This window comes from Ursus maritimus, unplaced genomic scaffold (assembly GCF_017311325.1).
Source record: "Ursus maritimus isolate PB19 unplaced genomic scaffold, ASM1731132v1 scaffold_33, whole genome shotgun sequence".
Lineage (NCBI taxonomy): Eukaryota > Metazoa > Chordata > Mammalia > Carnivora > Ursidae > Ursus > Ursus maritimus.
This window is the reverse complement of record NW_024425897.1, coordinates 3,460,577-3,480,789: the sequence shown is the minus strand read 5'-3', so window position 1 is coordinate 3,480,789 and position 20,213 is coordinate 3,460,577. Positions and strand designations below refer to the sequence as shown.

Genomic DNA, 20,213 nt, shown 5'->3' with positions numbered 1-20,213 from the left:
TCCTTACATTTTTTAATTCGATGGGAGTTTAACACAACCCCTCCCCCGAAGGTGTATGTGTTAAAGGGGCTAAAGATCAAGGGAATACTGCATATAGATAACAAGACTCAGAACTGAGGTAAACGCTAAGGAGGCTGCAGCTGAACACGCATGAGGAGAACTGAGTGAAATAAGGCCAGTCTCCTGGCAACCAACAAAGATCATTTCAGAGAAGGACAGACAGGTCAGCATGTCCAGTGCTACAGAACACAGATAAAAATCAGGACCAAACCCATCGGCTTCTGGTAGGTCTGTGGAGACACTAGCAAGAGCCAATCTGTGACTCTGGGGGCTGAAGGGAGGGGCTGAAACAAAGGATGGTACAGGATAGGGACACCTGCTACCATGTTAAAAGACCAAGCAGCTGCCATCACCAAAGCACAAAGCAAAGATGATAACAACAATGCAGGAGGCCTGGAAGAGGTGCAGAGGGTGGGGTCAGGGAGCTGTAGAGAAATAAAGTGCTCTTTCTCCCTGGGAGATCAGGAAAGCCTGCCCAGCCCCAGGGGGCAGCAGCTCAAGGCTCAGAGCTCACAGTAGGACAGTCCTGGCAACTTCCTTACTTTCCCCTGTAAGCTTGCTCTACTCATTCAACAAGTGTTTGCTGAACACTTTCCACATGGCCCACACACCATTCTAGATGCTAAGGACACAAAACAGAGAAAATCCCTACCCCACAGAGCTCTCTTTTTAGCAGGAGAGACGGAGAAACAACTAAGAAAAGCTGAGAAGTTTTCAAGAGAAAACAAGGAGTTGGGGGGGGGGCAGCTTCAGAAAGGGCAGAGAGCAAAGACTGCACAGCCAGAGCCCATCTGGAGGCAGAAGAGAGTGAGCTAAGTGGGTGGGAGGAGGGGACATTCCAGGCGACAGAAGAGCAAAGGCCCCAGGGTAGAGGTGCAGTGCAGCAGATGAAAGCAGCCTGCTAAGGGGGACTGAGACCAGGACTGCGGCTCTTATTTTAAGAGATGGGCCACTGGACAGGACATGATCCAAGGACAGCAGTGGCAACGAACCCTCAGCCAGGCCCTGCTCTAAGAGTGTTACGCATTTTCACTCACCAGTTCTCACACAGCACTAAGAGATAGGTTAAGGACAGAAAGGTTAAGCAACTTGCTCAAGGTCACACAGCTAGAAAGCAGTAAAGCTGCTTTACCACCCAGGCAAACTCTCTCCTCTCCTCACTTCCTTGGTTTTACACTATCTTACAGTTTAAAAAAATCATTCTGTGTCCAGAAAAACTATCGTGCGTGAGTAGGGGAAGGAGCAGGAGTGAGAGCAAAGAGAAGAATTAAGAGGCTCACCAGGAAGTTCAGAATAGCATGTTAAACTGGAGGTGGTAAGAAATAGTCCTGAGTGTTGCATTGAGGCCTAAGAGAGGAATCCAGGTGACTCTAAACTCATGAACAGAGCTGTCACACATTGAGGTGGTGAAGGCAGCATGAGAAGTGTTGTGGGGTGGGTAAAGATAAGGATTTAGGTTTGAACATGGCTACTTGGCATCAAAGCAACATATGGAGATAGGGAAGAGACAGAGCCTCAGAAGGGAGGCCAGGGCTGGAGAAGGCGATGGGAGATGTCAAGGAGAGAGGGCATTAAAGCCAGGAAGCTATATGAGACCACCAAAGGGGGAAGGGAAGGGCAGCTACTAAGAGGGACCAAGACCAAGACCAAGCAATCCAGTGAGACTCATGTTTTCTACTACCAAGGTCACGGTCAGATTATAAACGATCCTCAGGAAGTGCCCTACAGAGTGCCTGACCATAAACGGCTCAAAGAGTGACTATCCACCATCAGCCTCACTGCTGCTTCAGCTGATTGAACACACGGATGCAAACCTTGCTTGCCAAGTGGACTGTAAGCCAGCAGCAGACTTGCAGCAGGCTCCCCTGGATCCCTGGTACATGGGGTAAAACCAACAGGCTTGGACAGCGCCCTTCACTTAAGTCCACTTGCTGGGCTGGCATCAAGGCACTGGCTGTACTGTCCAGTGCTGGGGCTGGTGCCTTTTGGTCAAGCCTCTCACACCGCAGCCTCCCGCCCAACCCAGCAGCAGTATGACCTCATCCATTCCTTTTGTCATCCTCCAACAGGCCTCACATCCTGTACTCACAGGCGCACTCCTGACTGGCCATTCACTCCCTTTGGTGAGTGACAGCCTGCGGCAGGGTTTGGGCCACTCTGCGTCAGGCGGCTGACTGGGAGTCCAGGCTTAGACCAGGAAAAAGAGGGTCTCCGCCTGGTGGTTGGCCTCACACAGTCACCAGCCCTAGCCTGGACTGCCGTGCATCAGGTAACAAGGTACATGCAAGCATGCAGAACAGCAAATCAAATTCCTATCATGAGCAACCCAAGGCCATCGAATGGTACTTGACAGGTATCACTATCAACAGGTTGCCACCTTCCATTTATTTCTACCACGACCATTGTTGCAACAAAACCACATTCCGCTTATCTAAGTGACACTCAACCCATGAGCATTTGGCGGAGAAAAGGACTTAGGCGACTTCTCAGATTTCCCAAACTGTTACACCCGGCAGGATCCTGAGCGAGCACTACCCGTGTTCATACCTTTCCCGCCTGAAAGCGACGCTACGGCTTCGGGCCCACAGGGCGAGGGGCCTCTTTACACTCGGGCTGTTTACCCGGGCGGAGAGCGACCGGCGTCGGCGCCGCCTGGGGCCTGGGGCCCGCCCCCCTCCCCCGCCACGGCGGGACCCCGGCCCCGCGTTCTCCGAGGCCCGCGGCCATGATGCTTCACAAAGGCCGGGACTCCGCGTGGCTGCCCCGCCTCGCGCCCTCCCGCCCCGCCCCACCCCACCCCGCCGCCCGGGCCCTCAACCCTCGGCCCGGGAAGGAGGGAGGGGAAGGGCGCGCCCTCGCGCAGGCCGCAGCGCCCGCCCGGCCCGCGGGGCGCCCCTCGCGCCCCGCACCTACCTCCGGCGCCCGCGGCCTGCCCGAGCTGCCCGCAGCCCGACCAAGGCAGGGAGACCCTCACAGCCTGGCCGCCACGGCCGCCGCAGCCGACATCTAGAAAGGCCTCCCAAGCTCTCTCCGGTCGGCGAACCAGCCTGCCGCGCGGGGCGAGCGGAGGGCGGGCCTTGGCGGCTCGCAGCCAATCCCTGCGCGCGGCCGCCCCGCATTGGGGGAACCCCGGAGCGGGCTGCGAAGGCCGCCAATCGGAAGCGCGTGGCTCTCGCGGCCACGGCACGCGGCCCAATAGCGCGGCCGCGTGGGCGGGACCAGGCGCTCAGGCCGCCGCCGCGCTAACGGTCGCCGCCGGGGCGGGGCTCGCCGCGCGGAGGGCGGTGGCCGCGCGGAGCGCCGGGAACGGGGAGCGCAGGGGATGCCGGGAACAGGAGAGCGCGGGAAGCGCAGGGAATGCCGGGGAGGGGGGAGCGCAGGGGATGCCGGGAACGGGAGAAAGCGGGAAACGCCGGGAACATGGCGGCGCAGGGAACGCCGGGAGCAGAGGGCACCTCTGTGGTCTACGTAGTACGGGTGAGACCGTATACACGCAGTCATTACATGTTTCCAATTAAAAGCATTAAGCATAACCATTAGGAAGAAAGGACAAATACGCTGAGCTGTCGGGTATTTTTCCACTTGCTAATGCCATTTCAGGAACCTCAGAAAAGGGAGGGTATAAGTAAATGGAGAAGAGACAGCTCTTCCTTAGACCAGAATTCCAGTGAATAAATGTAGAAGGAATGATGGAAGTAGGAAATCTTCCTTTTGGCAGCCTGCACAAACCTGCTGCAGACAAAAACCACGGATGCTAAAAACAGCCGGCCAGAGTATGAGAATTGGCGATTTTTTTGGAGTTTCCAAGTTTCTTCCCAAGACACTAGTTGCAAACCTAAAATAGTAACTGCAGAGGAGAAAAACCTGAGAGGTATCACGTAACCAAGTGATTGAAGTCACCAAGAAATGTATATACATCCAAACTGATCACATTTATAAAGATGTTCATTGTATGGTATACTAATGATAGTTCAATAAAAATGAAGACCAAAGTCAGCACCAGTAAAGGGACATATTGTGGGCCTCCTGAGAAGGACATGCATACCTTGCTGGTATTTCTACCCAAATGGCAAAACCTGAATGAAGAAAGATAAGACTAACCCAAATGAGGGACATTCTACTAAAAAACTGACAGGTGCCCTTCAAGTGTCAGGATCATTCAAGTCAAAGATACACTGAGGAACTGTCTTCAATTACAGGAGGCACAACTAAGTGTGATGTGGTATCTGGACCCTGTACTGGAACCTGGCTCAGGAAAGGGATGGAAGTGGGACAACTGATAAAATTCAAATCAGGTTTGTAAATTAGCTGGTAGTGATGTATCAATGCTAATATCCTGGTTGTAATCATTTTACTATGGCTAGAGGTAGGGTGTTAACATTTGGGGGAACTGGGTGAAGTACACTGGAATGTTTTGTTCTGTTTTTTCAAGTTTTTAGTAAGTTGAAATCATTTCAAAATGAAAAGATTAAAAAAGGTGGGGAGAATGTTGTAGGTGAGGAAGCTGGAGGCCTATCCAGGCCCTTCCCTCCCTTCCTGCCCCTTTCTGTTCATCTGGCTGCCCCAGTGGCCAGCACCAGGCACTTCACAATAAAAATGTGACCAAGCCCCATGAGGTTCTGTCTCCTGGATGTGGCCAGGGGAGGCCAGACTCCCTGTGGCGGGCCAACTGCTCTCCTTGGCCTAGTGGTCAGAGCTCATGGGAACTCTTGGCATGCCACCATCCAGCCTTAGCAAACTCCCCACACTTTGTTGCTTGGTGAGTTGCCCCAGACTTGAGACCTCAGACCAACACACTACAGCTGGCTTCCCACATGGCCTTCCCACATGACCTCTCCACAGTCCCCATCCGACTGTAGCCTCAGGTGGATGCCTAGAAGCTGGAGCTCTGGCCCAAGCTGAGGGAAGAAACTTTTCCCTCTGGGCTTCTATGTTTCCACCTGAGCCCAGCTCACCCATGAGCCAGGCATCTGCTAAAGGGCCTGGATGATGCTATCTGCTGGTAGATGAGACCCAAAGATCAGGTGTTGGTGGTGGGACAGTGTGTGTGTTGGGGGGGGAGGGTGTTGTCTCTGCAGGGAGAAGGCCGGGAGCTCAGGCCTGCCAGGACAAGCCTCAAGGCCAGGCTGCATTCCTGGGCTGGTCTTGTTTACTCACAGACTTAGCTTCCATATCAGTCAACTCCACACCTCCAGTCTCCATGCTAACACACTTCAACTGGCTGTCTTAGAGCCAGAGAGCAGAAGTAGCTTATCTAGGAAGGGGTATTTGAAAAGGAGGCGAATTCCCCTTCCATCTGGGAAAAGAGGATCCATGTTGGGGACTCAGGGATCCAATGCATCTGATGACTAGCTAAGCCCTGCCAAGGTCAGGTCCAGGACTTCCTATGTGGCACGTCAAAAGCACTTTTAGAAGGCACAGCTTCCTAGGGTCCCTTCTAACCACACAAGTGTCTCACTTCAAGGCCTAAAATAAATGGGGGCTTGGGAAGTGCCAGCAATGTCATTTTTGGTTCAAATGTCTACCTGGCCTGGGCATCAGGATACAGTGATGGAAAAGAGAGGACCGGGCTTGCCTTCCTGAAGCTCTTGTTCTGACAGGGAGACACACACAAGAAACAATCAAGCAAAACCCATAGTATGTCTTAGTGCTAACATAGCAGGGACCAAGGCCGGGCAGACTGCAGTTTCAGATGGGTTGCCTCCCCAACACTTTACCAAAGATCTGCAGGATGTGAGGGAGAGTATGGTTTGGATATATGGGGGAAAGAGTTCTTCAGCCAGAAGGGACAGCAAGTGCCAAGGCCCTGGGGCAGAAGCAGTGCAGAAAGTGTGACCAAGGGCAGTGGCAGAGGCAAAATAAATGAGGTGATGGGGTGGGGGTGTGCAGGGCAGCAGGTGAAACCAACGTGGGAGGACAATGAGCCTACAAGGGAAGACACTCCAAGATGCAACTTGTCCTCATCCTGTTCCTTTCTGGCCTCATGGCTCTGCCTCCCTACCTGCCTGGGGACTGAGACACTGTTATGGTATCTCCCCAAGCTTCAGTTTCCTCCTCTGTGAAATGAAGGTCACAACCGTATTAGTTTTCTAGAGCTGCGATAACAAAGTACCACAAATGAGTGGCTTAAGCCACAGAAATGCATTGTCTCACGGTTCTGGAGGCCAGAAGTCTGAGATCAAAGTGTTGGCAGGGCCACACTCCCTCTAACGGCACCAGGGAAGGATCTGCTCCAGGTCTCTCTCTCAGCTTCTGGTAATTTCTTGGCATGGGACAGCATAGCTCATCTTTATAGGTTATTCTGTCTGCATGCATGTCTGTCCCCGTGTCCAAATTTCCCCTTTCTTATAAGGACATCAGCCATATTTAATTAGGGTCCACCCTAATGACTTTATCTTGATCACTTCTGTAAATGACCCTAACAAGGTCACATTCTGAGGTACAGGGGCGAGGATGCCAACAGATCTTTTGGGGGGCACACAATTCAACCCATAACGTTAGAATTACATCTTGGGCTGCCCCTTCTTCAGGGGACTCAGGTACTTGGGGAGCCCAGGGCAGGCTGAGGGCTGGGGTATCCCTGTGCAAGCCCTGTCCCTGGGGTAGAGACAAACATCAGGGAAAGTTCTCCAGATGGCTTTGCACCAGCCCAGTGGTGCCCCATGAGGGCAGACATGCCTGGCCAGGGTGGGTGCTGGCGTGGGGCACTGAGGCAGGCGAAGGGCATCAGCAGTGCCCGGGCTGGGAGCCTGGCTTGGTGTGGCTCAGCCAATAAGTGTTTGCCCCTGGGCCTGAGGGTGTGGGCTACGCCACCACTGGGGGCCCCATTCAAACCTGACTGCGCTCAAGCACTTTTCCTCTGAGTTCAAAATGAGCCAAGGAGAGCATCAGGCCCCTGAGAGGTACTCAGGGTGAGAAGAGGGAAGGGTTGAGAAGGCAAGTGGGGCCAGGTGCAGGTCCACACCCCACCCTGAGCTCTCACTGGCTCTGAGAAGGCCAAGTTGGGGGTCAGTTGCAAAGGCAGATGGAAGCCTGGGTCTCAGCACTGGACACACATGGGACTCCTTGATGCTCAGCCTGGGCTAGGGACAGGAACTTCTTCCTGAGTGCTTGCCGCAAACCAGGGTCCTGGGGTTGAGACAGACTCCACTTGCCCCCTTGCCCTGAAACCCATCCATTCCTACCATCCCCTGGCCTCCACAGTCCATCCCAAGTGCAGGCCTGACCACACCACTCCCTGGGGAGGTCCCCAAGGGCTCCTCACTATACCCAGATGAGTCCCTGGCTCCTTAGTCCAGCTCAGGAGGCCTTATAACTTGCATCTACCATGCCTCGTGCATACAGGCTCTCTCTAACCCCAGCCTCTGCCCAAGGACAGACAGATGGACAGGTCGATGGACCCTCGGGTTTCCATCATGGTGCTCAGGAACCCATGAGCAAAAGAAGAAAGTGGGAAGAGGCTTGTTCTGGTAAGTGTGCCTTGGGAGCTCCTGCAGACCAGGAGAGCAGCCCTACTGACCCCTTGCACAGTTGTCCCCCATCACACAAGGACCTGTAATGCACTGACTCACCACAGCCTCAGAGTTTTATTAACAAGGTCTCACATTCAAGTACAGATTCCTATGAAGTCTGACTCCCCAAGGAGAAGGGAAATAGCAAGTGTTGGCTGTGTCCCCTCACTGAGAGGGCCTGCCCAAGACCCATGACCCCCCAATGGGCAGGTAGGTGCCTGAGAGCCTACCAAGGTGCCCCAGCATACACAGAACCCCTGGTGCATCATGCAGGACCACCCCATGCACACAGGAGACCCCCCTCCCCCCCGCAGAGCACAAAGGACCACCAACCAGCTTGTGCTTCTGTTATGACAGTGGGTTTTTCTTGGGTGGTTCTCATTTCTCATTCCAAATGGGGCCTCTCCTCTCCAAAAGCAAGTCTAATTGTCCAGAAGTGGACTACGCCCAGGAGAAAGGGGACCACTTTTAAACAAAAGTCTACACCCTGTTGTTTTGATCAAAGCAAAGACCCACTGGCCAGAAGCACATGCAGATGAGAGAGGCACATCTCTGCCACGTCTGGCATGCATACGTGTGTATGCCAGGGACTGTGTGTGCGTTTGAGCATGTGAGTGCCTATCTGTTGCCTGTACGTGTGTGTGCATGTGTGCGTGTGCCCGTGCACCTTCAGGTGTGCATGGAAACATGTGCCTTGAATGTGCACCTCTGTGCTTGGACAGGGGGCAGGCCCAGGTGCCTTCACACACAGCACACCTGGGTCTGCCCCAGGCCTGGCTGCAGGACTGTGTCACTCCCCCTGGCATAAGGGCAGACCCTGAGCTGGACACGCAGACACAGACAGGTCATAGAAACACCAGAGGGCCCTGGTCCTGGGGGATGCTGGCCAAGTCACAGGCAGTGCATGTGGCTACGGAAGGTTCCTATCCACACTGGTCCTCGAGGCAGGGCCTTCCAGGAGCCCAATGGCCACACCCAGGGAGAGGGGTTAGCTCTGCAGCTTGAACTCGTGGGTGCTGGTCTCCCAGCAGGAGGGGTCCTTGTCCAGCATGCTACGCTCTGTGAAGGTCACGTGCCCGTCCGTGTCCACGAGGATGACCGTGTTGGTTCTGAAAGAGAGCAGGGGGCCCATGTTCAGCCCTCTGCCCTCAGCCCCCTGCCTGCCTGGCAGAGCCCCAAATGGGGCCTCTGTAACCAGGAACTCTCTCCTGTCCTTCTCCCCCAGTACCCATCCCAAATGTTCAGTGCACCTTCTTTCCTCCTGCCAGCCATCCCCAAGGCCAGTCCTCACTTTGTTAGCACCTGTCTCTCCCTGAGAGAGGGCAGGCACCAGGTCCCCAAGCAGCCCCAGTGCAGGCTGACACCCAGGGTGGGCACACACATGCTGAAGACTGGGGGTCCCAGTCGGGGTTGGACTCCCTGGCCACACACCTGGCCAGGGAGCAGACCCGGCCCTCTGCCTCATGCACAGGAGCACACGTGCGCATGTGATTTAGTCGAGAAAAGAAGTCTGTGATGGAGAAGCCTGACAGAATTGATGCCCCACCACCTGCCAAGGGAAAAGCCTGAGAATGGAAAGGCCACCGTTCAGGCATACAACCCTTGGGCCCTGGAGCATCAGCGCTGGGCGTTGACACCACCCTGGCCCTGCCTACCGTCCCATTCCCCAGCTAGAGGGCTCGAAGCTGTCATCTCCTGGAGGATGGAAGACTCAGGCCCACCTGCACTCGAAAACCAAGCATTACATGTGGCATCACCATGTACCCAGAGTACATGTGATATCACCATGGCATCACTCAGCACTTGTCACCGCCCAAGCACCCCATCCCTGAGTCCTTAGTGGCCATGGGCCCCCAAGAGCTTGGCCTATCCATCAGAGTCCTTTGCAGGTCACCAGCCTGCCACAAGGCTGGTGCCCATGGGGCCTGGTGCAAGCCGAATCCAGGCAGATGTTGCTTTGCACGAGGCCACAATCTGTCTCCAGGCCAAGTGGGCCAGGTGCATCCTGGCTGGTCCAGCAGCCCACCCACCACCAAGTACAGCAGGTAGGCTGCCCCAGACAGAATCACAGGATGGGCTGGGCCTCCCAGACACACAGAGCCAATCTTCCTCTGCCTGGGAGGGTGAGAGGCAGGGAAAGGACAGCAGACACCCATGCCAACAGCTTCTCCTTCCCAGGCATTCTTCCCTTGTGGCTAAGACCAGAAGTTGCCCTTCTCTTAGATGATGTCCCCAGGCTGAGATGACATAATCCCTGTCCCGGTCACACAGAGAATGTAACAGACCCAAAGACACAGGGTGAAGTGAGGGGAAGAGCTGGGCAGTGGCACTTCTGGGCCCACAGTGATCTGCCAGCCCAACTGCACCCACAGCCATCCCAGCCCCCTCGTGGCTGTGTAGGGAGCAGGAAGCATCCCAGGATTTCTTCAGTACCCCGGGAGCATATCGTGCATAACCGTCAACTGTGGTGTCTGCTGGCCCCATAGCCCCCCAGGCTGAAATGGCAGCTGCTTTTAGACAGGGCAGAGGCTCTGGGATCCACAGAGCTCAGGGAGGCCGGGTTCCTCATGGGACAGGACTGAATGCACCCAGCCGCCCCTCATACCTGGTGCCATAGCCTGGGCAGCGCACACACACAGCCGCATACTTGCTCAGAAAGGGCTGCACGTACTCCCTGCCCTGGTCCTCAATGGCTGGGTCTGGCAGCTGCCTGGAAGGACAGACGAGGGGTCACCGCCACCCCCACCCACCCACCCACAGCCCCCCCTGCCATCCTCAAGGCCTGCAGGGCCTAAGGAGCCTACCAGCCTCACAAGGCGGTTTGGGGGATCCACAAGGGCCGTTCTGTACACTTTTCTACTGAAGGCCCCCAAATCTCAGTCCAGTCTTTTATTTAGGACTCCATCACTGGGCCCAGGCAGCCAGACTGGGCCCAGGCTTGCCAGGCCAGCTCCCCACCACCAGGGCCCCCAGGAGCTTTCCCAGGCCCCAGGGACATGAGCACCTATGAGCTCAGCACTGGGGAAGGCTCTGCTAAATCTGCAAATGCAGGAGGTCCATCTGGTCAGAGCTGTGCAGGGCCCTCCCAGGAAGGACAGAAGCAAACTCACTTGCTCTCTCAGAGCAAACTCACTTTCCTGTCTTGGTGAGGTCTGAGTGGTTAGGGGTGCTGTGGGGCAGGGGCCTGGATGAGGGGTCACTGGCCACACATGCTCCCTGCCTATCCCAAGAGGTACCCTATGGGCATCTCCCCAAGTGACAGGAGCTCACTTGAGCCCTGCAGCTTGCCAGCCACTGAAGCTGGTGCTGGGACCACAGCTGTCAAAGCAGCCAGGACTCCATTTCAAGCCAGCGGGCATGACAGAGGGTGACCGAGGGCCACGTGACTTACAGTGGAGCATGGGATGCTGGACCATCCCAAGTAGGGCTTCACTGAGGGGTGGCTATGCTGAGGCTGAAAGTGCCCTGGTTCATGGTTCCAAAAGGAGATGGAGAGTAAGGGAGGGGAAGGGAGGGGTTCCAGGAGAGAGGAGCGGGAGGCAGCCCGTGGGGGCTCCTCTGAGGGGCTGCCAGGGCATCTGGGCAGGACAGTGGCCTGGCCTGAGTATGGGCCACATTGCGGCATGGGAGGAAGGTAGCTAGGCCACCACCTCTGACCCCCAGGTGGTATGGCCAGGTCATGCCAGGGGGTGGAGTCCCTGAGACAGGTACTGTGTGCAGAGGCCACCATGGTGCCTTAAGGGAGTTGGGTCAGGAGCTCCTTTCCCCCAGGCAATTCCCGGGACAGGTGTGTCTGTGCCACAGCACTGGTAGGACAGCACATGGGAAAGACAGTTAACCCCTAGACATACTCCCAGGCTGGCTGCTTGCTTCTGTAGTTTGCTAAGCACCTGGAGCTTTCTAGAATCTCCCGCTAGTTGTGTGCAGACGTGGGGAACCTCCAGCTACTCTCTCCCCACACAGGCCCACAACAAGCCTCTGAGAGCATTGAGCTTCCAATTGCACTGGCCCAGGAGGGGAGCAGTTAGGAGAGGAACAAAGAACAGTTATGTCTACCAGGCTCCCCCTGGCTGAGGAGCTGGCCCCAGTCACCTCCACAAGCCTCCCAGGGCAGCACAGCCTGCCTGCCTCTATGTCCCAAGGCTAGAGAAGAAGGGGGACACTCTGCTCGCCCCAGCAGGATCCGCCCACTCACGCCTCGTCATTGTTGAGCACATCCAGGAGCTCGGCAATGAGGACATCCTTGGGGAGTGCCTGGCTCCGCTCCACGGCCTCCAGGAAGAGCTGCTTTCCAAAGCACAGCTTCCTCCAGGGCGTCTCCAGCAGTGCATTGCTTAGTCCATAGGTCCCTGCAGGGAAGCGGACAGCCCAACCAGTGCAGATACCCCACTGTGGGAATTCAGGGTAAATGCCCGCCTACCTACCCATCCACCCGACACTGGGCAAGGGGCCAGGAGTATGGCCGGGGACACTGAGCCCAGAGGACCCCACACTTCAGCACTATGCACACTTCTGACCCGTCTGTGTGGTGAGGGGTGGAGAACTCAGCACAGCAGTGTGAGTGCCAAGTGCCAAGCAGCCTTGATGGACAGAATAATAGGGAATCAACAACCTGAATTTAAACTAGGCAAAAGAAAGGGGAACCTCAAGAAGGAACCATCTCCCCATCTCACTCCCGTGTCTAAGCTAGGAAAAAGCCACAAGGTGTGGATCTGCCTGAGAAAGGCAAAGGTGGGAGAATAGCAACCTGAGGTCAGAGGGGTACCTGCTGGATATCAGTCAGTGGTTAGGGAGTCTGTCAACATCAAAATGGCCTCAACTCAGTGGGAGTAGGCAGGGCCCCCCTCTACTCTATACTGGCCAGGACCCTGGCCTGGGGAATGATAGGGACTCAGCACAACCTCAGAACAAGTTCTCAGTGAGTTAAAAGAACATGTGAGAAAAAAGAAAAGGCTTTCTCATGTCAAAAAAAAAAAAAAAAAAGGAGAGGCATGACCTTGAAGTGGAGAGGCCCCGGAGTCATGCCCCTTGAAAGATGCACTGAAGACAGGAAGCCACCACCTCTGCTGCTGCTCCTTGAGGGTCTTGGCTGAGTCTGAGGTGATTGCAGCCAATTCCAAGGAAGAGAGCCTTGGCTCTGCTGGGCCACCAGGCTGGGGTATCATTGTGCTTTATCCATCAAGAGAAGCAGGGAAAACTACTCAGTAGTGGTGCTGGGCACCTGGGTAGCCATATGCAAATAATAAAGTGGAATCCCAACCTCACACCATACATAAGAATCAATTCAAAATGTCCCAAAGATCTAAACGTCAAAGCTAAAACTACAAACTTTAGAAGAATGCATAGGAGAAAAGCTACCAACCTTAGATTAGGCAATGATTTCTTAAACATGATACCAAAAGCACGAGCAACAGAAAAGAAATAGATAAACTAGACTTCACCAGAATTTAAAATGATGTGCCTCAAAAGACATCAACAAGAAAGTGAAAAGGAAACCCACAGAAGGGGAGACAATTTTTGCAAATCATACATCTGATACGAGATTGGTAGCTAGAATATATCAAGAACTACAACTTGGGACGCCTGGCTGGCTCAGCTGAAGAGCATGTGACTCTTGATCTTAGGGTTGTGAGTTCCAGCCCCACGTTGGGCACAGAAATTACTTAAAAATAAAATCTTAAGGGCACCTGGGTGTCTGCCTTCGGCTCAGGTCATGGTCCCAGGGTCCTGGGATCGAATCCCGCATGGGGCTCCCTACTCAGCAGGAAGTCTGCTTCTCCCTCTGCCCCTTTTCCCAGCTCATGCACTCTCTCTCTCAAATAAATAAATAAAATCTTTGAAAAAAAATAAAATAAAATAAAATGATAAAATTATTTAATAAAGAGAAAAAGAACTACAACTCAAAAATAAAAATACAAACAACCCAATTTAAAAATGGACAAATGATCTGAATAGACATTTCTTCAAAGAAGACATAGAAATGACCCATAAACACATGAAAAGATGCTCAACATCATTTGCCATCAGAGAAACGCAAATCAAAATCACCATGAGATACTACCTCACACCCACTAAGACGGCTGTAATCAACAAGACAGGGGCGCCTGGCTGTCTCCGTCAGGGGAGCGCGAGACTCTTGATCTTGGGGTTTTGAGTTTGAGCCCCACATTGGGTATAGAGATTTCTTTTTTAATTTTAAAAATCTTAAAAAAAAAAAGACAATAATAACTCCTGGTGAGGATGTGGGAAAACTGGAAGCTCATATGCTGCTGGTGGGAACGTAAATGGTACAGCTGCTTTGGACAACAGTTTGGCAGTTCCCCGAAGGGGTTAAATAGTTACCTTACCATCCAGCACTTCACTCCTAGGTATATACACAAAAGAGGGAAAAACACAGGTCCCCACAAAAACTTGTAACAAATGTTCACAGCAGCATGATCCACAATAGCCAAAAGTTGAAAAAAACCCAAGGATCCGTCAACCAGATGAATGGAAAAACCAAATGTAGACAATCTGGACAATGGAATATTATTTAGCCATAAAAAGGAATGAAGCCCTGTTTCCTGCTACGATGTGGATGGACCTTGAAAACACGATGCTAAGAAGCCAGTCACCAAAGGCCACATATTGGATGATTACACTTGTACGAAATGTCCAGAATAGGCAAATCCGCAGAGATAAGAAAGTAGGTTAATGGTTGCTTGGGGCTGAGGGATGGGGGGGGGGCGGTGAGTGCTAATGGGGACAGAGGTTTCTTTTTGGGGTGATGAAAATGTCACAGGGTTCAACAGCAGTGATAGTTGCACACCTTTGCGGATAAACTAAAATCTACTGAATGGTACCATTTAAGTGAGTACATTGTATGATATGTGAATTACATCTCAATGAAGCTGTTATTTTTAAAAAGTGACACGATCAGGCAGGGTCAAACTCAGCGAAACTACACGATGGATTTGAAATGACCTTGCTCCCTCCCTGCCACCTTTCCTCTCTCTGTCCCTTCCTTCCTCCCTTTAGCAGAAAACAAGCATCTCCAGTCACAGGATTTCAAGTACTGAGAACTGAGAGAAGGCATCACAGGAGTAGTTTCCAGATAGTTCCACAAAGGCCTCTGGGCCAATGCACAGAATTGGGGGTAGGAGGGGCCTCTGTGTCCTTTTGTGCACACAGTTTCAGTTTTCAATTCTCTCTGGGCAGTCATGGGTTCAGTGCTAGGGGAAGGTGGCCCTGGCTGTGGTCAGCCTGACAAGTGTAGGCCACAGGCCACTATGGGGACATAAGACACATAAACGGCCAAGTAGCATAATCCCAGGAGAGAACTGTGACAGGGACCCAGTCTCTGAAAAGTACAGAAGTGTCCCCACAGAAGCAGCCCCCACCTTGTCACCACCCACCAGAATAGGCTTACCTGGTGCCAGGACGACTGGCTCGGGCTCCCCCCGGTTTCCATAGTAACAAATGACATCTCCCTTCTCTGTGCTGTGGACAGGGAGGAGAGAGAGGGTCAGATGGGAGCCATGGGCTATCCAAATCTCTCACTGCCTGCCAACCTCCACAGCACAGGGACAATGGCTCACTGCAACCAGGACAGGAGGTAGTCAGGGCCCCAGCCTCTCAGGGGCCTCACAGGTAGGATCTTTGAGACCCCTGGCTCCTGACTCCCAGCTCACCACGGAGACCACTGGCCTGGGAGCAGCCTGGGAGGGGCAGCATGTAAAAGACCCTCCTGCCTCACTGCATGCCCTCATGGCACCAGCACTTGTGGGCTGTGTGTGTTAATAACTGCACTGCACCCCCAGACACCCGTCCCCACCCCCACAGCCCATCTCCGGATACCTCCAGACACAGTGGGATGCCCCAGGGTAAGAGAGGCTTCTGAACAAAGCACTAAAGATCACATTTGCCTACTTTTATGTGCTGAGTATGCATTTAAAAATAGCTCAAATTGCTCAGAGCTGAAAATGTTCCCACTCCTAAATACCATAGTAAATCTTCCTTGAAATTGCCTTCTCTGCAAACTAGAGAAGCACTCTTCCTGGAGCCACCTTCCCACAGGTGCAGAGAACGCTGCACAGGGACCTCAGCCTCCAGGGTGAACCACTGCAAAGAAAGGGCCGGGTGGGGCTGCCAGGGAATCCCTCTGGCTGCACCCACCCTGGCTCCAGGTGGCTTCATATTCTGCTCGTGTTTTTCCTCCCCACCACCCCTGGCTCATTTCTTAAGATATCTGGCTAATGACTCCAGAAAAAAATTTTGTTTATAGGCAAAAAGCTAGAAAGCATGAAGCACCGTGGACTGAACACCCACTCCTGCCATGCTTGGTCAGGGACTGGCCATGATAGCTATGAGGCTCTCTTCTTCTTGACCCTGACTTCCTTCTGACACCTACTGCTGGGGTGGCTTGCTGACTGCTGACTCCCTCCACCCTCTGGCCTCAGCCCTCCACACCTGGCCTTTGGGCATAACCCGCTCGGTTGCCCTGGCCACCACCTATCCTTGAGGGCTGTGTCTAGGGAGGCAGGCTCTGACCCTGTGGTCCCAGGAGCCAGGAGAGCTGTTCAGGCACTGAGGGGTCCAAGCCCACCTGCAGGAGCCGCCTGCCCATGCAGGTGTCCACTCAGAGCACGGGGCCCTCGTCACCCAGCCACTTGACATGGCTGCTGAGCACTGAGTCCTGCTGGGCTGCGGGTCTCCCAGACCGAGTCAGATGTACAGAGAATGACAAACAAAGCGGTCCCTGCATAGGCAGAGCAAGGAGGGCACGGAAGTTGCCCTCCAGGAGCTGCCCATGGCGTGCAGGAGAGGGCCTGGGGTAGCAACGGCCCATGCCAACACCCACCTCCTCCCATGGCCACTGCAGCCTCCACATCGATGTGTCGATCCATGCAGCAGACGTGGGGCTGAGCAGGCCACATGCAGTGGACACTCAAGGTACAGTGGGCCTGGGGCTCCTTGTGGAAGGAGGTAGGCTCAGGCTAGGTGTCTGGTCACGGGCCAACCGCAGGGTACTGACCACCTCCCCCGGTGGAAGCTGACGACATCCACTGGCCTCTGGGGCATTGGCAGTGGGGGTACACAAGGGGAGGGCAGGGGGGAAGGACGATGGATGCTCACTTCACTGAAGGACAAATTCACAAACCCCCTGCCGTCCCCAGGCCACATCTGTAAAGTGCAAGTCCCCCAGGAGGGAGCACAGGACATGCCACCTGCCCTGTCGGGCTGTTCCCACCAATGCCTGAATCTACCAGCCACTCTGTGTGGCCTGCTCTGAGAAATGCGCATGGGCCCTGGGGCATCGGAGGTGAGGACGCCCAGCCAGGGCCTCTCCACACTGGCCACCCTTCATGGCTGTGGCATTACCACTCCCCCACCTGCCGTGATCTGCCTTATGCACCAAGACTCTCAATAGTGTCTAACATCTGTCACATCTGTCTGCACACTTGGAGAAAGGGCCGGGTGGGAGCCTGATACCCAGCACGCAGCCCTAGCTGCTCTCCCTGCATCTGATCAACAGTCCTGAGCACGGGCTCTGGGGTCACCTCCCACCCCGGGGGACAAGGGTGCCACAGGACCCCGGCTACTCTGCACCAAACACCAACAATCGCTTTCCCTCAAGGCTCAGTGTCCACCATGGGAAGCAGACGAGCGCCCGCTCCTCAGCCAGCCCCCAGCAAATGTTGCTGAGCAATAGGCGCTGGGCTAGAGACAGCCCCATGGGGTCTGTAGCAGTGTAGATGGCGCCTAAGCTACTGCAGGGCCATGGCCAGGGTCCAGGCATGGGAGCCACACAGACAAACACACCCGGAGAAGCCAGGCCGCAGCTCAACAGCAGCCAGCCAGCACCTCAGAAACACAGACACTGCAAGCCGGTGTCCAGTGGCACCAAGGCCACAAGCGCAGCGCTCCTTCCCAACCTGGTGCCTACTTGGTGGGATGGGGCTACTGTCGCCAGGGGCACCTGGACCCCAGCCAATAGCCCAGAGCAGCACCAGGAGACCCCGGCCCCACCACACACCCTCAGGGGCCTTAGCCACGTCAGCTGCCCACTGGGACTCAGCCACAGCAGGTGCACAGGGGGCAGCTGTGAGGATGTGCCAGGTGCTGCACACGAAGGGCTCAGCAGCCACCACCACACAGCCATCCGGGTAACTGCTGGCTAGTGCCGCACCTCTGTGTGCCTCACTGGGCCTGGCAACACCCCAACTGCCAGGGGCCCTCTGCCGGGTGCCAGCAACCTCTCTCCTGACTCTCAGCCAGTGCAGGCACCCCTGAGGCTCCAGGCCTCTCAGGGACCCTTCCTCCTGCTTCTGCTCCTTCCCTATCTGCCTGACTCCAGGTAGGGAAAGCCTTCCCCCAAATGATGGTGCAGCAGAGCCTTCAGGTCCTCTGGTGATGGGGCCCATGGGCAGCTGGGACAGCTGTGCTGCCCCTTGACAACTCCAGACAGGCCCTGGAGCTGTCCAATGAGCCCCTTGCAGAAGCTGAGATGAGCCACACCCCATGCTCAGACACACTGCCCTGAAGAAGCCACTGTGAGGCCCCAGAGCTCAGCAGCACCTGACTACCGCCAGCTGCCGGGCTGCTCGGGACCAGTCGGCGGTGCTTGGACCTTCCATCTCCAGCCTGGGGCACCTCTGCACACCAGACAGCAGGGCAAGTGAGGTGCAGTCCAAAACAGGGCACTCCTTAGCCACCGACATGTGCAGGAGACCTCAGGGGCAAAGGACCGGCATGGGCAAGCAGTGCCCCCCGTGGCTGGAGATGCCCACTGCAGTCATGCTACAGCTCGCGTGTAGGAGCCCAACAGCCCTCACGCTGCCACGGGAAGCCCAGGCTCTGTTCCCTGCGTCCCCTCAATAGTCGGTGAGCCCAGGGGACCTTCACCATGCCCACCAGGAGTGATGTCCCTGGAGAGGTTGCCACAGTACCCCAAGCTGAGTGGCAGGGTGGAAACCCCACTTCCTGTCAAGCCCACAACTCAGCTCTGTGACAGTGCCCGATGGGCTGCCGTCTCCCTCCCAGCAGACCCACCTCAGGTCAGCTGCTATGAGGTTAAAGCCGTTGTACAGGTGGCCCTCCGCAGAGACCTTCTTCAAGTAGGACAAGCTGTCCATGTCTGTAGTCAGAAAGTGGGTCACAAGTTCACCTGTGGGTAGGGGACAGACACACATGGCCGAGGCAGCAGGGCTGAGTCCCTCTTGCTGGGGAGACTGACATGGGGCCAGTGCAGGCTAAACACCAACCACACCAGCCATACCTCATTGGCCTGGCAGCTAAGGAGGTCTGCATCAAGAACTGTTTTTGTTCGGCTTTAATTTTTTTTTTCTGCCATTACACCCAGAATGGAAGTACAGCATGAGGGGAAAAAATCTCCGGTGGGGACAATGTGTGTACATGGAGCTGTCTTCCCACGGCGTATTGCTCTGCAAACATCTTATAGGTGCGGGACAATGACAACAGCCAGAAGTGACACTGGGGGCACAAATGTGGAGAGTGTTCCCTGAGAGGGGCAAACCATGTCTGTGCAGGTAGGTGCCCCGTGGGCCAGGCAGAGGGGGGTTCCCACAGTGATGCCAGCCAGTGGGCCTCAGAGCCAGAACCACCCCTCTTCTTCCTCCTCCTGTGTCTGCATGTGCCCAAGGACAGCCCGCCCCCCCTGCCCCGCCCCCTCCACCACGGCCCCACGGTACCTCGGCCCCGGGCATCCCGGTCCTGCCGTGGCTGCAGGTAGTTGGTGAGTGCAGCCAGCTTCCCCCGTGTGCTGATGCCCAGCCATGTGCCTCCTTCCTTGCCTTCCTCCATGTCAAGCCCTGTAACAGATGATAGTGTCACTACCAGTAGCACCTACTGCCCTGTCCCTGTGTCCTAGGGAGATACATGCTTAGCCCAGCAGCCCTGGCTAAGGCACAGGGGCTTGAACCACGCAGGGCAAGGCAGCCCCAAAGCCCAGAGGGCATGTGAGAGAGACCCTGCCCCCAGGATGACATCTGATGCCCATGGGAGTCCCTGAAAGCTTGCGGTGGGACCTGGCATGTGTGGAATGCATCCTGACACTTGGATCAACACTGGGCTGGGAGCACAGTGCCAGGTCCATCCTAGCAACGGCACCAGGCCCCAACCCCACATCCTGGGTCAGGGCAGGGCCATTGGCTGTCCTCCCCCAGCAGGACACATAGGCCCTCAGGGTGGTTGCTTCACTAGGAGCCACATCTGGGTCCGCCTGTTTGCCTCATTCCCACCCCACAGGCCCAAGCCACGGTCAGTCCTCCATGGGGCCTCACCACTGGGCTGGTAAGGCCCTTAAAGCCATAGAAAAGTGTCTTCCTAGATTAGAGCATCATTTCAGTTGAAGACTGGGGTAAAAGCAGCTAAATCATTAAAATGTAATTTTTATAATAATAATAAATTATAACAGTAAAAGAAATAAAAGATGGAAAGATCAGAAAGGAAAAAATAAACTGTCTTTATTTGTAGACGACTGGATTACAGGTGAAGAAAATCCAAAAGGAATCTACCAAAAAAAAAAAACAAAAAAAAATCTGCTAGGAGGCACCTGGCTGGCTCAGTCAGAAGAGCATGGGACACTTGATTTCAGGGTCCTAAGTTTGAGCCCTATGTTGGATACAGAAATTACTAAAAAAA

The 20,213-nt window shown here is 54.8% G+C and overlaps 2 protein-coding genes across 6 annotated transcripts in view; both read right to left on the bottom strand.

Annotated features, from left to right (window-relative positions):
* Nucleotides 1-3,096, bottom strand: part of DGCR8 (DGCR8 microprocessor complex subunit) — a 34,908-nt gene extending 31,812 nt beyond the window's left edge. Inside the window, exon 1 of the mRNA XM_040619597.1 lies at nucleotides 2,974-3,096. The gene's annotated coding sequence lies outside the window, so the exon portion shown is untranslated. The remainder of the gene's footprint in view (nucleotides 1-2,973) is intronic.
* A 4,531-nt stretch (nucleotides 3,097-7,627) lies between these two features.
* Nucleotides 7,628-20,213, bottom strand: part of TANGO2 (transport and golgi organization 2 homolog) — a 37,572-nt gene continuing 24,986 nt past the window's right edge. For 2 of the 5 annotated variants that reach the window (XM_040619592.1, XM_040619594.1), the window contains 6 exons: nucleotides 19,262-19,381; nucleotides 18,603-18,717; nucleotides 14,980-15,050; nucleotides 11,767-11,920; nucleotides 10,177-10,281; nucleotides 7,628-8,680 (listed from right to left, as the gene is read on the bottom strand). In XM_040619592.1, the coding sequence (XP_040475526.1) occupies nucleotides 8,560-8,680; nucleotides 10,177-10,281; nucleotides 11,767-11,920; nucleotides 14,980-15,050; nucleotides 18,603-18,717; nucleotides 19,262-19,381 (686 nt within the window). In that variant the 3' untranslated portion in view covers nucleotides 7,628-8,559. The remainder of the gene's footprint in view (nucleotides 8,681-10,176; nucleotides 10,282-11,766; nucleotides 11,921-14,979; nucleotides 15,051-18,602; nucleotides 18,718-19,261; nucleotides 19,382-20,213) is intronic. The other 3 variants (XM_040619596.1, XM_040619595.1, XM_040619593.1) reach the window with 2 other exon arrangements.